General features: G+C 37.1%; 1 protein-coding gene and 1 pseudogene across 19 annotated transcripts in view; both read right to left on the reverse strand.

Moving 5' to 3' along the window:
• Window positions 1–2,377: 2,377 nt before the first annotated feature.
• On the reverse strand, window positions 2,378–3,098 carry LOC102124325 (swi5-dependent recombination DNA repair protein 1 homolog pseudogene; annotated as a pseudogene).
• Window positions 3,099–14,632: 11,534 nt separating this feature from the next.
• CHM (CHM Rab escort protein) overlaps window positions 14,633–19,171 on the reverse strand; it is a 191,217-nt gene continuing 186,678 nt past the window's right edge. For 18 of the 19 annotated variants that reach the window (XM_065538290.1, XM_045383988.2, XM_005594066.4 and 15 more), the window contains one exon: window positions 14,633–18,324. In XM_065538290.1, the coding sequence (XP_065394362.1) occupies window positions 18,150–18,324 (175 nt within the window). In that variant the 3' untranslated portion in view covers window positions 14,633–18,149. The remainder of the gene's footprint in view (window positions 18,325–19,171) is intronic. The other variant, XM_045383982.2, reaches the window with a different exon arrangement.

The following is a 19,171-nucleotide window of genomic DNA, read 5'->3' on the forward strand; positions in this document are numbered from 1 at the left end:
ATGAATAAGATACCTGGAGGCCCAAGGATCAACCTGCATCGACCCACTACTACCAGATCTCACATACGCCTCCATGGGGGCCCAACAACTGGCATGTTTGGCCCACTGCTGCCACCAGTAGGGCCCAAGGATCAGCCTATCTGGCATCCCTGTCTCCAGTAAGGCCTTACCACAGCCTCCACTAACAGTTTCAGCCTAAGCCACTGAAGAACTCACAGACACCATTTAACACTGATTACAGTCAAATAAATCATCCAGAGACTACAGAAAAACATGCACCCAGAATCAATGGAAAATCACCCAATCCAACCAGAACTATAGATACATCTACAAGAAACAGTTTTTACCTACAAAATCCTATCCATAAAAGAAGTGACTGCTACATCGGACATAAAATATCAACATAAGAGCACAAGAAAAAGGAAAAAACAAGTAACTATGACGCCTCCAAAGAACATAATAATTCTCTAGCAATAGATTCCACTGAAAAAGAAATCCATAAAATGCCTGAAAAAATGCAAAATGATATTAGAGAAGCTCAGTGAGATGCAAAAGAACACAGATAAATAATACAAAGAAATCAGAAAAAATGATGGTTTCCAGCTTCATCCATGTCCCTGAAAAGGACATAAACTCATCCTTTTTTATGACTGCATAGTATTCCGTGGTATGTATGTACCATATTTTCTTCATCCAGTCTATCATTGATGGGCATTTGAGTTGGTTCCAAGTCTTTGCTATTGTGAATAGTGCTGCAATAAACATACATGTGCATGTGTCTTTATAGTAGAATGATTTATAATCCTTTGGGTATATACCCAGTAATGGGATTGCTGGATCAAATGGTATTTCTGGTTCTAGATCCTTGAGGAATCGCCACACTGTCTTCCACAATGGTTGAACTAATTTACACTCCCACCAACAGTGTAAAAGTGTCCCTATTTCTCCACATCCTCTCTAGCATCTGTTGTTTCCTGACCATCATTCTCAGCAAACTAACACAGGAACAGAAATTCAAACACCGTATGTTCTCACTCATAAGTGGGAGTTGAACAATGAGAACACATAGACACAGGGAGGGGAACATCACACACTGGGGCCTGTCAGTGGGAGGCTAAGGGAGGGATAGCATTAAGAAAAATACCTAATATAGATGACGAGTTGATGGGTGCAGCAAACCACCATGACACATGTATACCTACGTAACAAACCTGCACGTTCTGCACATGTATCCCAGAACTTAAAGTATAACAAAACAAAAGAAAACAAACAAATGAACAAACAAATGCTAGCAAGGATGTGGAGTAAAGGAAACACTCGTATACTGTTGGTGGGAATATAAATTAGTACAACCACTATGGAGAGCAATTTGGAGGTTCCTCACAAAAGTAGAAATAGAGCTACCATATGATTCAGCAATCCCACTGCTGGGTATATATCCAAAAACATGGTAATCAATATATTGAAGAGATATCTGTACTCCTATGTTTATTTTAGCACTATTCACAATAGCCATGATATGGAGTCAACCTAAGTGTCCATCAGCAGATAAATGGATAAAGAAAATGTGGTACACACCAGAATATTATTCAGCCATAAAAAGAATGAAATCCTGTCATTTGCAGCAACATAGATGGAATTGAAGTCATTGTGTTAACTGTAATTAGCCAGACACAGAAAGACAAACATCGTATGTTCTCACTTATTTATGAAATCTAAAAATGAAAACAATTGAACTCATGGACATAGAGAGTAGAAGGATGGTTACCAGAGACTGGGAAGGGTAGTGGGGGTGTGGGGAGGAGGTGGGGACAAAAAATAGAATGAATAAGACCTAGTATTTGATAGCACAACAGGGTGACTAGAGTCAATAATAATTTATGTTTATTTTTTAAAAATTTGGACATAGGAGTTTAATTACCTGCTAGACCATCAGATGGAAATATGTAGTAAATTGATGGAAAAAAGGTTTATATACTTAGGAGAGAGGCAGGCATTTTTAGACCACTTGAAATTTAGACATTCACCAGATTGGACAATTTTTGGCATTTAAAATAAATCTTTTTGCCACAAAAAAAAAAAAACACAAAGCAATGTATTAAAACTGGTTTAGAGAATTGCCCAAATGATTTTTTCAACATGATTTAAATATTTTTCACATTCCATTAAATGTCAAATTTTCTTTGGCAAATCTATCCAAATACTACATTTTCATTTTACAACTTAATTTGTATTTATATAGTAGAGTGTCCTAAATTGATGTTCATCAGGATACCTTCCTCTAAGCCCTAATTGTTTCTATCTTCCATTTAAAATGTATAAGTATCTTTTAATTAAGTTGTTATTCTCAAAGATAATCTGGAGAAATGATTAGGAATTAAACACCTATAAATTCTTCTTCACTTCTGTTATAGTGTAGCAATTTATTATCTAACCCATAGTGGTCTATCAGTTGAGTAGGTTTAGTTTCTTGTTCTCTTCAGACATAGCTGACTATAACTCATAAATCAACAGCTGGCTACAGCTTCTCCATTTCTTTATTAACATCTGTAACTGAGACTGATCAACATTCTTTCATCTATACATTTGGACAAGATTTCGCCTCCAACGAAAGTCTTCTTTCTCCTGAACCTGCTTCACCAAATTTGCTTTTTCTTCATTTAATTCTTGTTTAGGAAGATTCTAATTCACAGACTCATTTTGAAGAACACTACATGACACAGAATCAAGTGACTGAGATTCACTCACATGGATATTCTTGAAGGTGTTTTTCAAATATGTGCTTTTTTCAAATTCACTTGACTATGTGTTTAAAATTTTCTTGAAATTCCAAACAGTTTTCCTCTGTGGAAGATGTTGGTTTCTCTGAGAAGTTCTTATTGTTTTCTTCATTCTCTACTTTAAGATGTTTTATCACATTGTAACAGGAATTAAATGAAGAACTTGTTTTCCTTAATCTTTCTTTAAGTGTTGCACTCATAGGTTGTTTTCATGAACTAGTTGTATGGGGAGATGATGGATTCACAAAGGCCTGTGGTACTAGGCAAAACCACAGCTGAGTCTGACTGATTTTCCATCTTGAAAATGAAATATTGGTTTACCTCTCTGCTATACCCAGTGTGAGCAGAAAGCACATGTAGTTGCGGCCATAAATCTATCCTGTGCCCAAGGCGGGGCCATGCGAGAGAGCTATAGTCAATAAAATTTAATTGTACATTTAAAAATAACTCAAGGAGTATAATTGGATTGTTTGTAAAACAAAGGAAAAATGCCTGAGGGGAAGGATACCCCTTTCTCCATTATGCAATTGTTATGCATTGCATGCCCATATCAAAACACCTCATATTCCCCATAAATATATACATCTACTAAGTACTTACCAAAATTTTGAAAAAAAAGCAATCCCATTTAAAATAGCTACAAAAAGGTACCTGGGAATAAACTTAACTAAGGAGTTGAAAGCCCTCTCCAAGGAAAACTAAAAAACTCTAATGAAACAAAGTGAAGAGGATGCAAACTAATGGAAAGACATTCCAGGCTCATAGATCAGAAGAACGAACATCATTAAAATAAGAAGACTGCCCAAAGCGGATTACGTGCAATCCTTATCAAAATGCAAATCTAACTGATGCCTGATGATCAGAGGTAACATTCGTCACAGAAATAGAAATGACAATCCTCAAATCCATATGGAAACACAAAAGACCCTCAATAGGCAAAGCAATCCTGAACAGAAGAACAAAACTGGAGACATCATACTACCTGACTTCAAAATATACTGTATCAAGTTATAGCAACCAAAACATCACGGCATTGATAGAAAAAGACACATAGACTAATGGAAAAGAACAGGAAAGCCAGAAATAAAACCACATATTTACAGCCAACTGATTTTTTGACAAAGGTGCCAAGAATATACATAGGGAAAAGGATACCTTCCTCAATAAATGGTGCTGGTGTTTTACTGTCCCTTCTGTATGGAGCTTTGGACCTGAACCTTCTATGACCCTTCCTAACCAGTATAAATGTAAATTTGCCTAGTACACAAATGCATTCACAGACATACACATATAGATATGCATGAATAATAAGAGAGACCATCGATCAGCATGTTTCACGTTGGCCACTTGTGAACAGTGATTTCATCCAAAAAGAACATACGTTTTAAACATCTGAGTAGTTTAAGTTAGAAAAAAATGATGAAAGGAAAAAAAGAAAACCGGCTAAGTGTCCTGCAAAGAGCAGTATCTGATGACCACATGTTGTAAACAGCCTGACTTCAACAGTGAGTGATAGGGGACATGTAATAAATCCTGGCAGAACCCAAGAAATTCAGTGTGTCCACATGCAGACAGGAGTATAGTATGGACCAATGTTTCTACGATTTTGGATGAATCTTTCTGTCCCCCGGTTAGTTGTGAAAATACTTTTTGAAAACAATTTTAGCCTTTGAAGAGTAATTTTCTAATCCCTTCTGTGCTTTGAAATGTTAGGGATCAAGTTTAGGGGCAAGTTCCCTGTTGGGAGTTCCTTGTTTCCAGGATTTGAACGTGTGCACGACTCGCACCACATACTGCCGGCAGGTGGGGCACTTGCTCATGCGCTTGCTACACTTGGTGCAGGTGATCATGTGCCTGCACTCAAACAGGTAGAGGCATTTTCAGAGGTTCTAATAAATGACATTTCCCAGAAGTGTGTATTTTGTGTGCAAGTGTCAGAAATCCAGTGGTGTTTTCTGAACATCAAAGCAGGGGATTCGATTATAAGGATACAAGAGTGTATCACAAACCCCCAGGTCAGGAATGATACTGGACCTCCAGTATCATTAGAGTTAGAAAGAGCTCAGAAACGAATTCTAGGTTCACCTGGCAGTTCTGTGTCTCTCATCACTGTTTTTTTCTTTACAAACAGATTTTCTCTGCTCTACTGTCCACCTAGTGGAAAATACGACTGCCTATAGCTAAAGAGGTTTCATAGTACAGATCAGCCATAGAGAAAATTTAAAACTCATGATGGATCTCAACTTCAAAGTGGGTCAGGGGCCTGTCCCCACCCTAGGTCGAGTCTACTGTGGCCAGAGGAACAGGGTTATGCAGGTGATGCATGGCAATGAGTCAGGCATTGTCATGTGCTGAGGACACAGGGATGAATGGCAGGGTCCCTGCACTCAAGTTGTTCACTGTCTAGAAGACAGAAACAAAATCAGAAAACTTAGAATCCAACGAAGTAAGTGCTTTATGAACAGTACTGTGGGTTCCACAGAGGGAAAAAGTAGTTTTGCCAAAGTATTAGCAGTCAAAGTAACACTACATCTGGATTTTAAAGGAAGAATATAAATTTGTTGGAAGAAAAGGGGTGTGGTAGTAGCACAGGGAGGTTAGGGCAGGGGTCCCCAACCACTGGATCACAGACCTGTACCTGTCCACGGCCTGTTAGAAACTGGGCAGCACAACAGGAGGTGAGTGGCAGGCAAGCAAGCCTTAGTGCCTGAGCTCTGCCACCTGTCAGACCAGCAGCTGCATTAGATTCACATAGGAGCACAAACCCTGTTGTGAACTGGCATGTGTGGGATCTAGGTTGTGTGCTCCTTATGAGAATCTAACTGATCCCTAATGATCAGAGGTGAAATAGTTTCATCCTGAAACCATCCCTGCCCTGCTTCCCGTCTGTGGAAAAATTGTCTTCCCCAAAACTGGTCCTTGGTGCCAAAATGGTTGGGGACCGCTGAGTTAGGGCATTTTAGAAAAAGAAATGATACGTGCAGTGGGCCAGAGTCTGAGGATAGCGGGGAGTTCATTGTGATTGAAGAATAGAGTGAGAGGTGAGAAGGGAGGTAGAATGACAGGAGATGAAGCAAGAGAAGAGTATTTTGTATTTTGGGGAGGTGAACTCATATGTTATACTGAAGAGGTCAGATTGTATTTTATAGGCAACAGTTTTAAAGGACTGACATGATCAGGGCTCCTATATGTATTTAATTTTTGGGTGAAACTCTGCCACTGGTAGGGCAGGCAGATACAGTTCATTATGATGAGAAAGAATAGAATCTTACTATTTACTAGTTCACAAACATTTTTTGGTGTGTACCAATTCAGAGGTGCAATCCAAGCCTTTCCAAATATGACCTTGGACATCGTTCTATCTCTTGGCACTTCAGTTTCCTCATCAATGTCTTCGTCTATAAAAATAAAAAAGGATAATTACTTACAGGTTATTATGAGATTAACAGAAGAGAGCCTGTTGCATAGTAGGCACTATGAGTGTTACCTGTAATTTTTTTCCTATCCTCTGAGCTATGCTCAGGGTCCCAAGCTCTACCTTGTCACAGCCACATATGGTGCAGGCTGGGGATACCTACTTAATGGCTTCAGTCTTAAGTATCTGTGGTGTGTTACTATGCTAAATGACCCCCTTCCCATAATGCATAAGCAGAAGAAGGAACCAATGTGGTTATTTCTACCTCAATAGGTATTGGAGTAGACGGAAGAGCCTGGTGTCAGGATGACTCATTAGAATAGTCTGCAAGAGAATGATAACAGTGGGTCGTGGGAATAAAGAGGAGGTGGCTGTGATCAGGAAGATATTCTGAGATAAAAAATCACTAAGATTGTGTGCCCAAATGCATGCGGAAATTGAGGAAAAGTGATGAATTGTAATTTACCATGTGTGTAAGTAAGATTAATAGATCCTTTGACTCTACTGGATCAACTATTTTGATTTTTAAAAATCCTCCAGATTTCAATTGGTTTATTCATTTGTTCCATTGGTAGCATGAGTTAGACAAAAATAACTGGCATGATCTCCATTCAGCCCTTCAAGAAGAATAGGAAAAGAAAAATTAGCCAGGTGTGATGGCATGTGCCTGTTTTCCCAGCTACTCAGGAGGCTGAGGTGAGGATTGCTTGGGCCTAATATTTCGAGGATGCAGTGAGCTATGATTGCGCCACTGAACTCAGGGACATGGTGAGACCCTTTCTCTAAAAAAAAATAAAATAAAAATAAATTTTAAAACACAATAGATCTACTGCCCCATCACTGACAATTGTTGAAGGCAACAGCTAGTAACAGTGAAACTATATTTATTTCTTCCAGCCTTACTAAGATATCACTGACAAACAAAATTGTACCCAAAGGATTAAAAATCATTCTATCATAAAAACACATGCACACGTATGTTTATTGTGGCACTGTTCACAATAGCAAACACTTGGAACCAACCCAAATGCCCATCAACGATAGACTGGATAAAGAAAATGTGGCACGTATACACCATAGAATACTGTGCAGCCATAAAAAAGGATGAGTTTATGTCCTTTGCAGGGACATGGATGAAGCTGGAAACCATCATTCTCAGCAAACACACACAAGAACAGAAAACCAAACACCATACGTTCTCACTCATAAGTGGGAGTTGAACAATGAGAACACATGGACACAGGGAGGGGAACATCACACACCGGGGCCTGTCGGGGGGTGGGGGCTAGGGGAGGGCGAGCATTAGGAGAAATACCTAATGTAGATGACAGGTTGATGGGTGCAGCAAACCACCATGGCACGTGTATACCTATGTAACAAACCTGCACGTTCTGCACATGTATCCCAGAACTTAAAGTATATTTAAAAAAAAACACACACACACAATAGATCTACTGCCTCATCACTGATAATTGTTGAAGGCAACAGCTAGTAACAGTGAAACTATATTTATATCCTTCCAGTTTTACTGAGATACAACTGACAAAATTATACATATTTATGGTATACACTTTTTGATATATGTATATATTGTGAAATGATCTAATGTACAGCATGGTGACTATAGTTAATAATACTGTATTGTATATTTGAAATTTGCTAAGAAAGTAGAACTTAAGTGTTCTCACCACAAATGTACAAACATAAAGGTGAAGAAATGAATATACCAATTAGCTTGACTGTGGTAATCATTTCACAATGTATACATGTATCATTTCACAATAAATTATATTTTTAATATAGGGCAAAGATTGAATTGTTTACTGGATAATTGGGGCATATATTACACAATATACATTTTCAGCTGTTTCTGAAACAAAAAATTCAACAGATTCTCATAGAATAGTGTCACAAGTCCAAATGTGAGGCATCAGAAAGGTTTCATGTGTGGAAATTAGTAGCAGGCTCCATGTTGCAACTTCTAAAAACTGCCTAGATAGAAACATTTTAGAGGTTAAAAAGCATTAACAATTTTATCATTGATTGGTGATAATAAAGTAGGCAATCTAAGTTGTAAGACTATAAATTCCCTCCACTCCATGGTGCTCAATAATGCCATTTTCATTTTTAAATTTTTAACTAAGACAGGGGAAGAGAGAGGGAGAGGGATTGACTCTGTAAACATGTTTATTCTTCTTGACCTTGCCCTGTGCCAGTGTTGCTCAGCCACACTACCTCTTTCTCTTTCTTTCTCTGTCCTGGGAAGACATCGATCAAAGGTAATAAATTTAAACAGGTGATTTTTAGAGCCCCTGGTTTCAAAACATTATAAAACAAAGTATATAGGACTGAACTGAATCCTATAGGACCTCCTTTTCAGAAATAGTGGAGAGTAGTTATGTTATAAAGGAAGAAACAATGTACAGGTAGGTTATTATTATTATTAACCTATATATTATTATTAACCTTTATCTGTCATTTTAAAAATTTACTATGAAAAATTTTAAACACAATAAAAATACATAATAGAAACAACTCCCCATATATCATGTATTTAACCATTGTTAACATTTTGTTATACTTGTTTCATCTATTTTTAAAATGTCTAAGAGATATCTTTTAAAAATTAAAATTATCTCATTCAACACTATTAATATGAATTCCTTGTATCAACTAACATCCAGTAAATGTTCAATTCCCTCTGATTGTCTCAAAACGGTCTGGATTTTGCTTTAAAAAAAAAAAAAAAAGATGTCAGCCTGGGTGCTGTGGCTCACGCCTGTAATCCCAGCACTTTGGGAGGCCGAGGTGGGTGGATCATATGAGGTCAGGAGTTCCAGACCAGCCTGACCGACATGGTAAAAGCCGTCTCCACTAAAAATACAAAAAAAAAAAATAGCCGGAAAAAAATAGCTGGGCCTGGTGCCTGCGCCTGTAATCCCAGCAGCTACTTGGGAGGCTGAGGCAGGAGAATTGCTTGAACCCGTGAAGCAGAGGTTGCAGTGAGCCCAGATCATGTCACTGCACTCCAGCCTGGGCAACAGAGCAGGACTCCATCTTAAAAAAAAAAAAAAAAAAAAAAAAAGAAGTCATTTGTTGAAAACAAGGTCAGCAATGTTGCAGGTCCTTGATATCTCTAAAATCTCCTTTAGTCTGTAATAATGCTTCCTACATTTTTTTTCCTGTGCCAGTTAATTGTTGATAAAATTGGGTCATTTGTCCTGTAAAATTTTACACGTTGTATCTTCATGGTGTCATTTAGCATGCTTTCCTGTCCCCCTCATGCCTGTAAGCTGGTAGTTACAGCTAAAGCCCTGATTAGATTTAGGTCCATTTTATTTTTTATTTTGGCAAGAATTCTTCCTAGGTAATGCTGTATACTTTCTATTTCAACACACAAGGAAACTTATAATGTCTGCCTTTCTAATTGTAGTAATTTAAATTTTATCAGTAGGTTTGAGTGATGCCTTTCAACTACAGGCTTTAGCAGTCATTGGTAATCATTGCCTAGGTACATTATTATACTGTATTGAGTTTACAAAACAGTGATTTTTCTAATTCTATCATTCCTCATGCATTTATTAATTGTGATTCTTCTACAAGAACTTTCCTTATCAACTATTTGGATATCCTGAAATACAGTCTTTACAGGATATATGTGATAATCGCTTCCTTCTCTTTACTTATTAGTTTCTAGAACAAAGAGTGCCTTAGCAATCTTCATGCCTGGTCAATGAGGTTCGTTTGCTTTTTGGAGTACCATTATTCCCTCTTGATGTTCAAATGGCCTTATCTATGACCAATGGGAGTTCCTTCACATTGGTTCTGATGTTCTTTTGACATGACACCAGTAGCCTTTGCCAATTTTCTAGCTAGAAAATATATATTTTTAGAATGAAGTAACTGCATCTTGAGTTTATATTGATTTTTTTGGGGGGTGGTTTAACTGAAATCGAAACACTGCACATATTTAATCTGTACAATTTGATGAGTTTGAACATATGCATACATTGATCTGATTCAAATTAAAGAGGACAGGGTTTTTACTTATCTTTGTTTTTATATTATTTTCTTGTTCTAGAAAATGTTAATAATTCCATCAATGTTATCTTTCACAATAAATATTAGCACTACCATCAAGTCCACTCAATAAAGTTTAAGATTTCTTTGTGTTCTCTACCCATCTCCATATCTTACAATATATAGTTAAACACTATGCTTGTATTAGTCCACTTCTGCATTGCTACAAAGAAATGCCTGAGACTGGGCAATTTATAAAGAAAACAGGTTTTATCGTTTCACAGTTCTGCAGGCTGTACGGGAAGCATGATGCTAGAATCTACTTGGCTTTTGGGGAGGCCTCAGGGAACTTACAATCATGGTGAAAGCAGAAGCAAAAGAGATCTTTTAAATGACCAGGTCTCGTGAGAATTCACTCTCTATCGTGAGGTGAGTGCCAAGAGGACTGTACTAAACTATTCATGAGACATATGCCCTTATGATCCAATCACTTCCCACTAGGCCCCATCTCCGACATCAGGGATTACAATTCAACATAAGATTTGGGTGGCAACATAGATCCAGACCATACCAATGCTTTAAAGTCACTTAATTCTACATATAGTTATGCCAACAACTCAATACATGGTTATTAATGGTTTCAAATTTTATGGATTGCTTTTAGTTTGAAAGTCAAAACTATAAAACAAGGTAAAAGGAGGTCTAGCTTCCATTCCTTCACCCTGCCTCCTCCCTTTCACAATAGGTGACTATTTAAATATGTGTTTTGGAATGCCCCTTTCTTACACAAAATGAAGATATACACGCACCTTTGTGTGTATTCTTCTGTCACTTATAAGTATATTCTGGTGATCACATAAGTAGTAGTTTCCTAATTCCATCTTACAACTACATAGTACTCCACTGTAAGAGATGAATCATAGTTTATGTAACTAGTCACCCATTGATTATTACCTTTCCTATCTGAACTGCACTTTATAAAACATCAATGTAACCCAAAGTTCGAAGTCACTATTTTTGAAGGTACCACATGCCACCTAAGAATTTGGTGGATTACTAAACAGATTCAAATTTTTAATACAACAATACATGAATACTTACTAGTTATAAAAAACTGAAAAACTAAAACAATTATGTAGAATTAAGCGGGTGGATCACGAGTTCAGGAGATCGAGACCATCCTGGCTAACACGGTGAAAACCCGTCTCTACTAAAAATACAAAAAAATTAGCCGGGCACGATGGCAGGCGCCTGTAGTCCCAGCTACTCAGGAGGCTGAGGCAGGAGAATGGCCTGAACCCAGAGGCGGAGCTTGCAGTGAGCTGAGATCGTGCCACTGCACTCCAGCCTGGGCGACAGAGCGAGACTCCGTCTCAAAAAAAAAAAAAAAGTCTTTTTGTTCTCCCCCTACGAATACTAATCTCTTCCCAACATAATCAGTTACCACTTTAGTATGCAAATTCCTAAAAATTTCCTATGATAGGCATACATATGTAATAAACACAGGGATTTTATTTTTACACATATATACTTACCATTCTGAGACTTGGTTTTTAAACATGTTGGAGATCTATTTCATACAGATGTACCTCATTTTTCGCAGCTGCATAGTATTCTATACTATTAAATGCATGTATTAACAATTCAAGTCAGTCTCCATTTAATGAACATATAGGTTATTTCCAAAATTAAATAAAACCACAAAGCTATAGTGTGGAACCTTGTATTTTGTGTACATGTACAAAACAGTCTATAAGCTAGGTTTTTAGAAATGAAAGCGTTTGGCCAAAGGTTATCTGCATTTAAAGTTTTGATAGGGGCCGGGCGCGGTGGCTCAAGCCTGTAATCCCAGCACTTTGGGAGGCCGAGACGGGCGGATCACGAGGTCAGGAGATCGAGACCATCCTGGCTAACACCGTGAAACCCCGTCTCTACTAAAAATACAAAAAACTAGCCGGGCGAGGTGGCGGGCGCCTGTAGTCCCAGCTACTCCGGAGGCTGAGGCAGGAGAATGGCGTAAACCCGGGAGGCGGAGCTTGCAGTGAGCTGAGATCCGGCCACTGCACTCCAGCCCGGGCTACAGAGCAAGACTCCGTCTCAAAAAAAAAAAAAATAAATAAAATAAAATAAATAAATAAATAAATAAAGTTTTGATAGGTTTTGATTTGCATTTCTGATGCCAAATAAATCATTCTACCAAAAAGACACATGTACTCATATATTCATCAATGAGCTATTCACAATAGCAAAGACCTGGAATCAATCCAGGTGCCCATCAATGGTAGACTGGATAAAGAAAATGTGGTACTTACACACCATGAAATGCTATGCAGCTGTAAAAACAAAAACAAAAACAAAAACAAAACAAAAAAAGAGATCATGGCCTTTGCAGCAATGTGGATGGAGATGGAGGCCATAATCCTAAACAAATGCAGGAACAGAAAACCAAAATACAGCATGTTCTCACTTGTAAGTGGGAGCTAAACACTGATCACATGTAGACATCAACACGGTAATAATAGACAATGCAGCCTACTAGGGGAGGGAGGGAGAGAGGGAGGGGGACATGCATTGTAAAACTACTTCGTGGGTACTATGTTATCTGGGTGATGGGATTCATATCCCAAACCTTAGTATCATGCAATATTCCCATGTAATACTCCTTCATATGTACTGCCTGAAGATAAAGGTGGCAATGAAAAAATTTGTAAATATCAAAAATAATGTCATTTTAATAATCTGCAAAAAAAAAAAAAAGTTTTGACAGGTTCTGCCAAATTGCCCTTTGAATACGCTGTAACCTATTTATGTACTTTCTTATTCACATGTAAGAGTGTCTTTTCCCCTATGTCCTTACCACTCTGGCTATTATCAGTATTTGGGATTCTGCCAACCTGATAAGCAAAATATATCCCCTGGGTTTGTCTGCATTTCCTTGATTGTTATGAGACTGGATCCTATTATATAGCTTTAAAATGTTAATTTCCAGAACTTTCAGGATAGTATTAACATATTAAAATGTGATTTCAACACAACCCTGGGCAAAATTATTTTACTTTTAAAAATAAGAGAAAAAAAAGCTATGTTAATAGTACACATAGAGCAGTAGTTTCTAACATATTTTAGAAATGGAAATAGAAAATTAAGTGCTAGCATTTCATCTTTCCAAGCTCTGGAGAAAATACTCTGCTAAGCTGGTACACTCATTCCATTTTTTTCCCCCACACATAAAAATCCTAAATAGGACAATTCATTGAGGCTTCTAGATCAGCTACAGTGTCCACCTCTAAAGAATGTTTCTTTTGGGGTCGACTGTCTCATTGACAGGAGGAAGATTTGCACATGCAAGTCCTATTAACATTAATAGGAGTTACAAGCATAAATCCCCCTGCAACGATAGACCAAAAAGACCCTACAGTCTACCAGGATCCAGGTTCTAATGATTACCTGTCATACTGTCCTAGGAGTCATCATCAGAAGAGCAGACGTGGCAACTTACACCACAAGGGTATCTCATTGCAGCCCCAAAGCTAAATTGTGCATCAATGGAAAGAAAAGTGGCCTTCAAAATGTGACTTGGGATACTAAGTGTTAAATCACTTAACCAGTATTTTTAAACAGCCATCATTAAAGAAAATTCAAACATCTGGAACCATTTTTTTTTTTTTAAAGTGTGAATATTGTATGAGTTTCAAGGTGCTTGAAGGATAATACAGCATTTATTTAAAAATTCAATTAATCTTATCTTTCTTAAAATTGATTAATTAATAATCTCACAGATAAACCGCCAGGTTTGAGAGTCTTGTTATTTTTTTAATGTCTCCTTACTGAGGAACTTTAGAAACTACTTGAAATTGACAAAAAGTGTCAGTCTGCTTTATTTGACTCAATAGCAAATCATAGTTTATTGAATAATTTCTGCATAAAAAGAACATCAGCAGTCTCTTGTCTGTTGCAAATGAGTTGCTGGGGACTCAAACCCCTTAAAGAAAAATATTTCAGGTTCTCATTTACCAAGCAGATATGAAACACCTTTCAGATTCTCATCATGTAAGTGAGATGTGAAACCAGTCTGCAGGCAATCAATGTACTATAAATTCATAGCCCATGCTGCACAGCCTCTAGAGCACTGATTCCAAACAGAAAAAGGTCTCATTCACCTTTGTTTGATATTGGCACTAATGTTGGCATCTAGAACAGTTTGCAAAGTAACTCACGCCCTATATTATTTCATTGCCTTTCTCACAAACTTAACACAGTTGGCAGATGCCTAAAAACAAAACCAAATATACAGCTTGACAATTAACTATTTACATACTAGACTAATATTAAAACATAAATCAGGTTAAAGGCAATCTTCAACTTCTTGGCATATATAAAAGATGTAAGTACTACAAAATATGACACCATGCCTGAAAAGGATTTAAAAGTCTTTATTTCCTTTGAAAACTTACTGTTAAAGTGTACACTTTATGAATAATCATATATTCATGCTTTTTGAAATACATATAATAAAATTAACTGAGTAAAAGATGAATTCTTCAATATCAATAGCAGTAAATAACTTATTTGCAAGAAAATTATTACAATTCCTGATGTAAAGAATCACCAACCACTATTTAGCAATTAAATTTCAACACATTTTTTGGGAACTCTTTAGGACTTTAGACAAAGGCTACTAAGGCTGCCAATCCAGGTAACTATGGCAGTGACAGAAGTCAATCATTAATACTGCCATTATTTTAGACAAAGGGCTGACAATCTCAAAAACTAGTTCTAGAAATTATCATCAATGTGACTATTTTAATATGGACAAATACATATTATGGGAGGTAGGGAAATTGTTATTCCATTTTCCTATAGAAAAATATATAAATTGACCTTTTATATATACACAGGTATGTATACACATACAGTGTATGTTTTTCTGAGCAGGCACACCACTAGGAAAAAATACAACAGCAACATAAGGATTAGGTATTGGTTCTCATACTGCTCACTAAACTGAATGGTATTATCATTTTTGGTTAGTAAGAAGCATGCATAACTAAAAAGTTTAAATATATGAATCAAAATTCTTTAATAGCATTTTTTGAAATTTTAAATTAGCTACTGAAAATTTTCCACTATGTACAATATATTAATTTTATTAATATGACTTCAAGTTTAAGGTTTTAAAACAAAACCAAAAGATTTTTCTTTTAGATTTAAAACTATAAGAACAAATATTTATTTGCAGTAATTAGGATAGCTAAAAAGAAAGCTCTAAGAATAATTTCTGTTACATTTTGAGGCAACAGGTAATATCTAAAGTTCTTAAAGTCTTTTATCAGTCATATGATATTTTAATCATCACGAATCATGTTCAGGAACTTTTAAACATTTCAATCGTATTTAATAAATGACCTGAAAGATTCTGATGCTGGCTAATGGATGAAACAGGGTACAATAATGGACCACAAACTATCTCCTCCATTGTTCTACACATAGGCGGCTGTAGTAAGGCCAATAGAATTTTTGTGGTTATTCTAGGCCTACCCTGATTGTCTGTTTACATGAATGTGCATACTGCATTCAAGTGGCCTTAACTCTAAGACCGTAACAGTACAATATCTTTATTGGCAGAATTTACTGCAATTGTACTCAGACTCAATCGTCTCATCTACTGGAACCTTTTATAATATATTGCTGATATTCAGGGGCAAGGCCAATACCCGGTACATTAATAGCTATGTATTAAGACATTGAGTGCATATGCCCCAGCTGGGTTTCAGGAAACATGATTTGATATAAGAAAAATCGAATCCCTGTGACAAAGTAGGTTATAATGTGATCCTACTGTCCCTGATTTATGTGACATTATAAAAGGGGAAGCGAAGGAAAGGGGACTAAAGAGATGGGGAGGGGCTGTACACTGGGAGGTAGGGATAGGAGCAGCCTGAGAGGCTAGTAAGTTAAGTTCTTCCATTATTCTGGCTTGAACTACATCTGCAGTGGGTAGAAAGGTGAGGCAAGAGCTACGTTCCTTGGTTCTTTCCATTTCCCATGAATCTGTGACCTGTCACAGCTGGCTTCCTTTAAGAACATCTCTGAAACCTGGTGAGGTCAGGGACCAGCTGCAGTTGAAGTACGTAAGAACTATGTACTTTACATTGGAGCCATGGCTTCCTGACAGACAATATAGGCCAGATCTTGTGGAAAAAAACCCAAAAAAACAAAAAAACTAAGAGTGCATTTGTTTGTTTATTTACAGGCAATTGTAAGTCTAAACTATTACTTAAAGTAGACCATCAGAGCTTGGCCATTTGAGAAAATTTAAATACAGGCAACGTCACTGTAGCTTGGTTTGCTGCCTATGTACAGCCCTAACTTCTTTTTTTTTTGAGACAGAGTCTTGCTCTGTCACCCAGGCTGGAGTGCAGTGGCACAATCTTGGCTCACTGCAACCTCCGCCTCCCTGGTTCAAGTGAGTCTCCTATCTCAGCCTCCAAAGTAGTTGAGATTACAGGTGCCCGCTATCACACCCAGCTAAAATTTTGTATTTTTAGTAGAGATGGGGTTTCTTCATGTTGGCCAGGCTGGTCTTAAACTCCTGACCTCAAGTGATCTGCCCGTCTCAGCCTCCCAAAGTGCTGGGATTAGAGGCAACCCTAACATTTTTATGTAGAGTGTATTTTAGGGCTTGCCAACTGTCATACACAATTTGGAGCCCTTGGTGGTTGCAGGTTTACCTACCAGAAAAGGAATATTAACAATTTATAGAGTGTTTTCCTTAGTAATATTTCAAAACCACAATTCTACTTGTTACTATTTTTACTGGTCTGTATGTAAGAATATAAAATACTAATTTTAAAAAGAAATTTTCATTTAAAAAGCTTAATGCAATAAAAATGCTGTGATCCATTTCGTTTGTTGACTGACAACAAGCAATTATTTCCTGCATGAGACTTCTGAGATTCATCAAGTCAATGGGAAAATTCTAAAACGATTTTCTTCTGGCAAACCCATTCTAAACATGGCATTGCATTGGTCTTCATAATCATTCTCATACAGTAGGCATAGTAATACTATTTCCACTTTATATATGGAGAAACGTAGGCTCAGAAATTAAACAATTTACCACATATCATCAGAAGGACAGCCAGGATTAAATTAGGTCTGTAGACAATTAGCCTAATACTCTAGTTATTTGACAGACAGAACATCCAAATATCAATGAGCCTATCCACACATTTCCTTCCATTCTTTCACTTCTTCATTATTGACCTTTCCCAATATGTAAATAATTTACAAACAAATATCACTACTGATACTAAAAAACACTACTGACTTGTTCTTAACAATGTCTAAACACCTTTGTATTAGCATTTTCAATGCTTCTCAACATAGAAAGCAAAACAAAACAAAACAAACCTGTATTCTAAATACAGGCTTCTATCTAGATCATGATACTTTAGTTTTTCTATATGTTTTTATCATTATGTTATGATGCTCTTGTCCATAAAGAAAATATAATTCAAATAACCAAAGAAAATATGTGAGCTGGTTCTGAAAATGTGGCTTTCAAACAAAGATCCATAGTGGTAAGCAAAATTGTCCTAAGACCACGGAATTATTAACAATGCATAGGATCACTTTCATATCCACAGTTACATTCCTGAGAATCAATTGATTTATAATTTTCATCTGCTAGTCACACAAGTTTGGTATTCAAAATGAGCAAGTCAATGTGCTTTGTAAGTGTTGTGTGTTCTTGTAACGTCCTCTATAAGGAAAATCCCCTTTTGGATTTCTATTACCTATTTTGCCTTATAATTGCTGTTGCTTTCTAACATTTTTCAAACAGTCCTTCTATCAAGTAGACTCTGAGACCAGTAGAAATTTCCAAAGTTGGGTATCCAGTTCGGTGTATATCCATTATTCAGAGGACTCCTCTAGGTTTCCAAGGTTTGTGCTTTCCTTGAAAGTCTCTGAGTTAGCCTCTGGTATGGCACTGGATTCTGAAGCCTCTGGCTGTAAACCGTCTCCATCAAGGACAATGTCTTCAGGATTTGGTGGAGGGGGACAGAAATCTTCACTGGGGCAGATTTCCTGGAAAAGTGTTTCAGCCTGGCCAAGGAAGAAAAGATAAATCATTTTTGGAAATCGGTTTAAAATCTGTGTGCATTTCTGGCATTAACTAAAAACAATTAAGTGTTATCCTTAAAATTTTCCTTAAGCAGGTTATAGTACTTTATCAGAATACATGAACTTCTATAAGTCTGTTTTCAGAATTCTGTGACTTCTCCCTTTAATTCTATACATGTATTCAGGTCAACACTTCAAGGACGGTAGTATCTCATCAGGTTCATTATCAAGTGTTCAGATTGTTGAGAACTGAAACACATTCATTCTACATATCGAAAGAAATACAATTGCCTTAATATTGCTTATATGATATCTCATAGAGACTTGATATGGTTTGGTTCTGAGTCCCCCCCCCAAATCTCATCTCAAATTATTATCCCCACATGTTAGGGGGCGATTAGATTATGGGGGTGACTGTTCCCATGTTGTTCTTGTGATAGTGAATTCTCACAAGATCTGATGGTTTAAAAGTATTTAGCAGTTCCCCCTTTTCTCTTTCTCCTGCCAGCAAGTAAGATGTGCCTTGCTTCCCCTTCACCCTCTGACATGATTATAACTCTCCTGAGGCCTTCCCAGCCATGTGATCTTGTGAGTTAATTAAACCTTTTTTGTTTACAAATTACCTAGTCTCAGGTAGTATCTTTACGGCAGTGTAAGAGACACTAACACAGAATTGGTACCAGGAGTGGGGTACTGCTAAAAGATAACCTGAAAATGTGGAAGTGACTTTGGAATTGTGTAACAGGCAGAAGTTAGAATCGTTTGGAGGGCTCAGAAGAAGAAAGGTAAATGTGGGAAAATTTGGAACTTTCTAGAGACTTGTTGAATG

Source organism: Macaca fascicularis, chromosome X (assembly GCF_037993035.2).
Source record: "Macaca fascicularis isolate 582-1 chromosome X, T2T-MFA8v1.1".
NCBI lineage: Eukaryota > Metazoa > Chordata > Mammalia > Primates > Cercopithecidae > Macaca > Macaca fascicularis.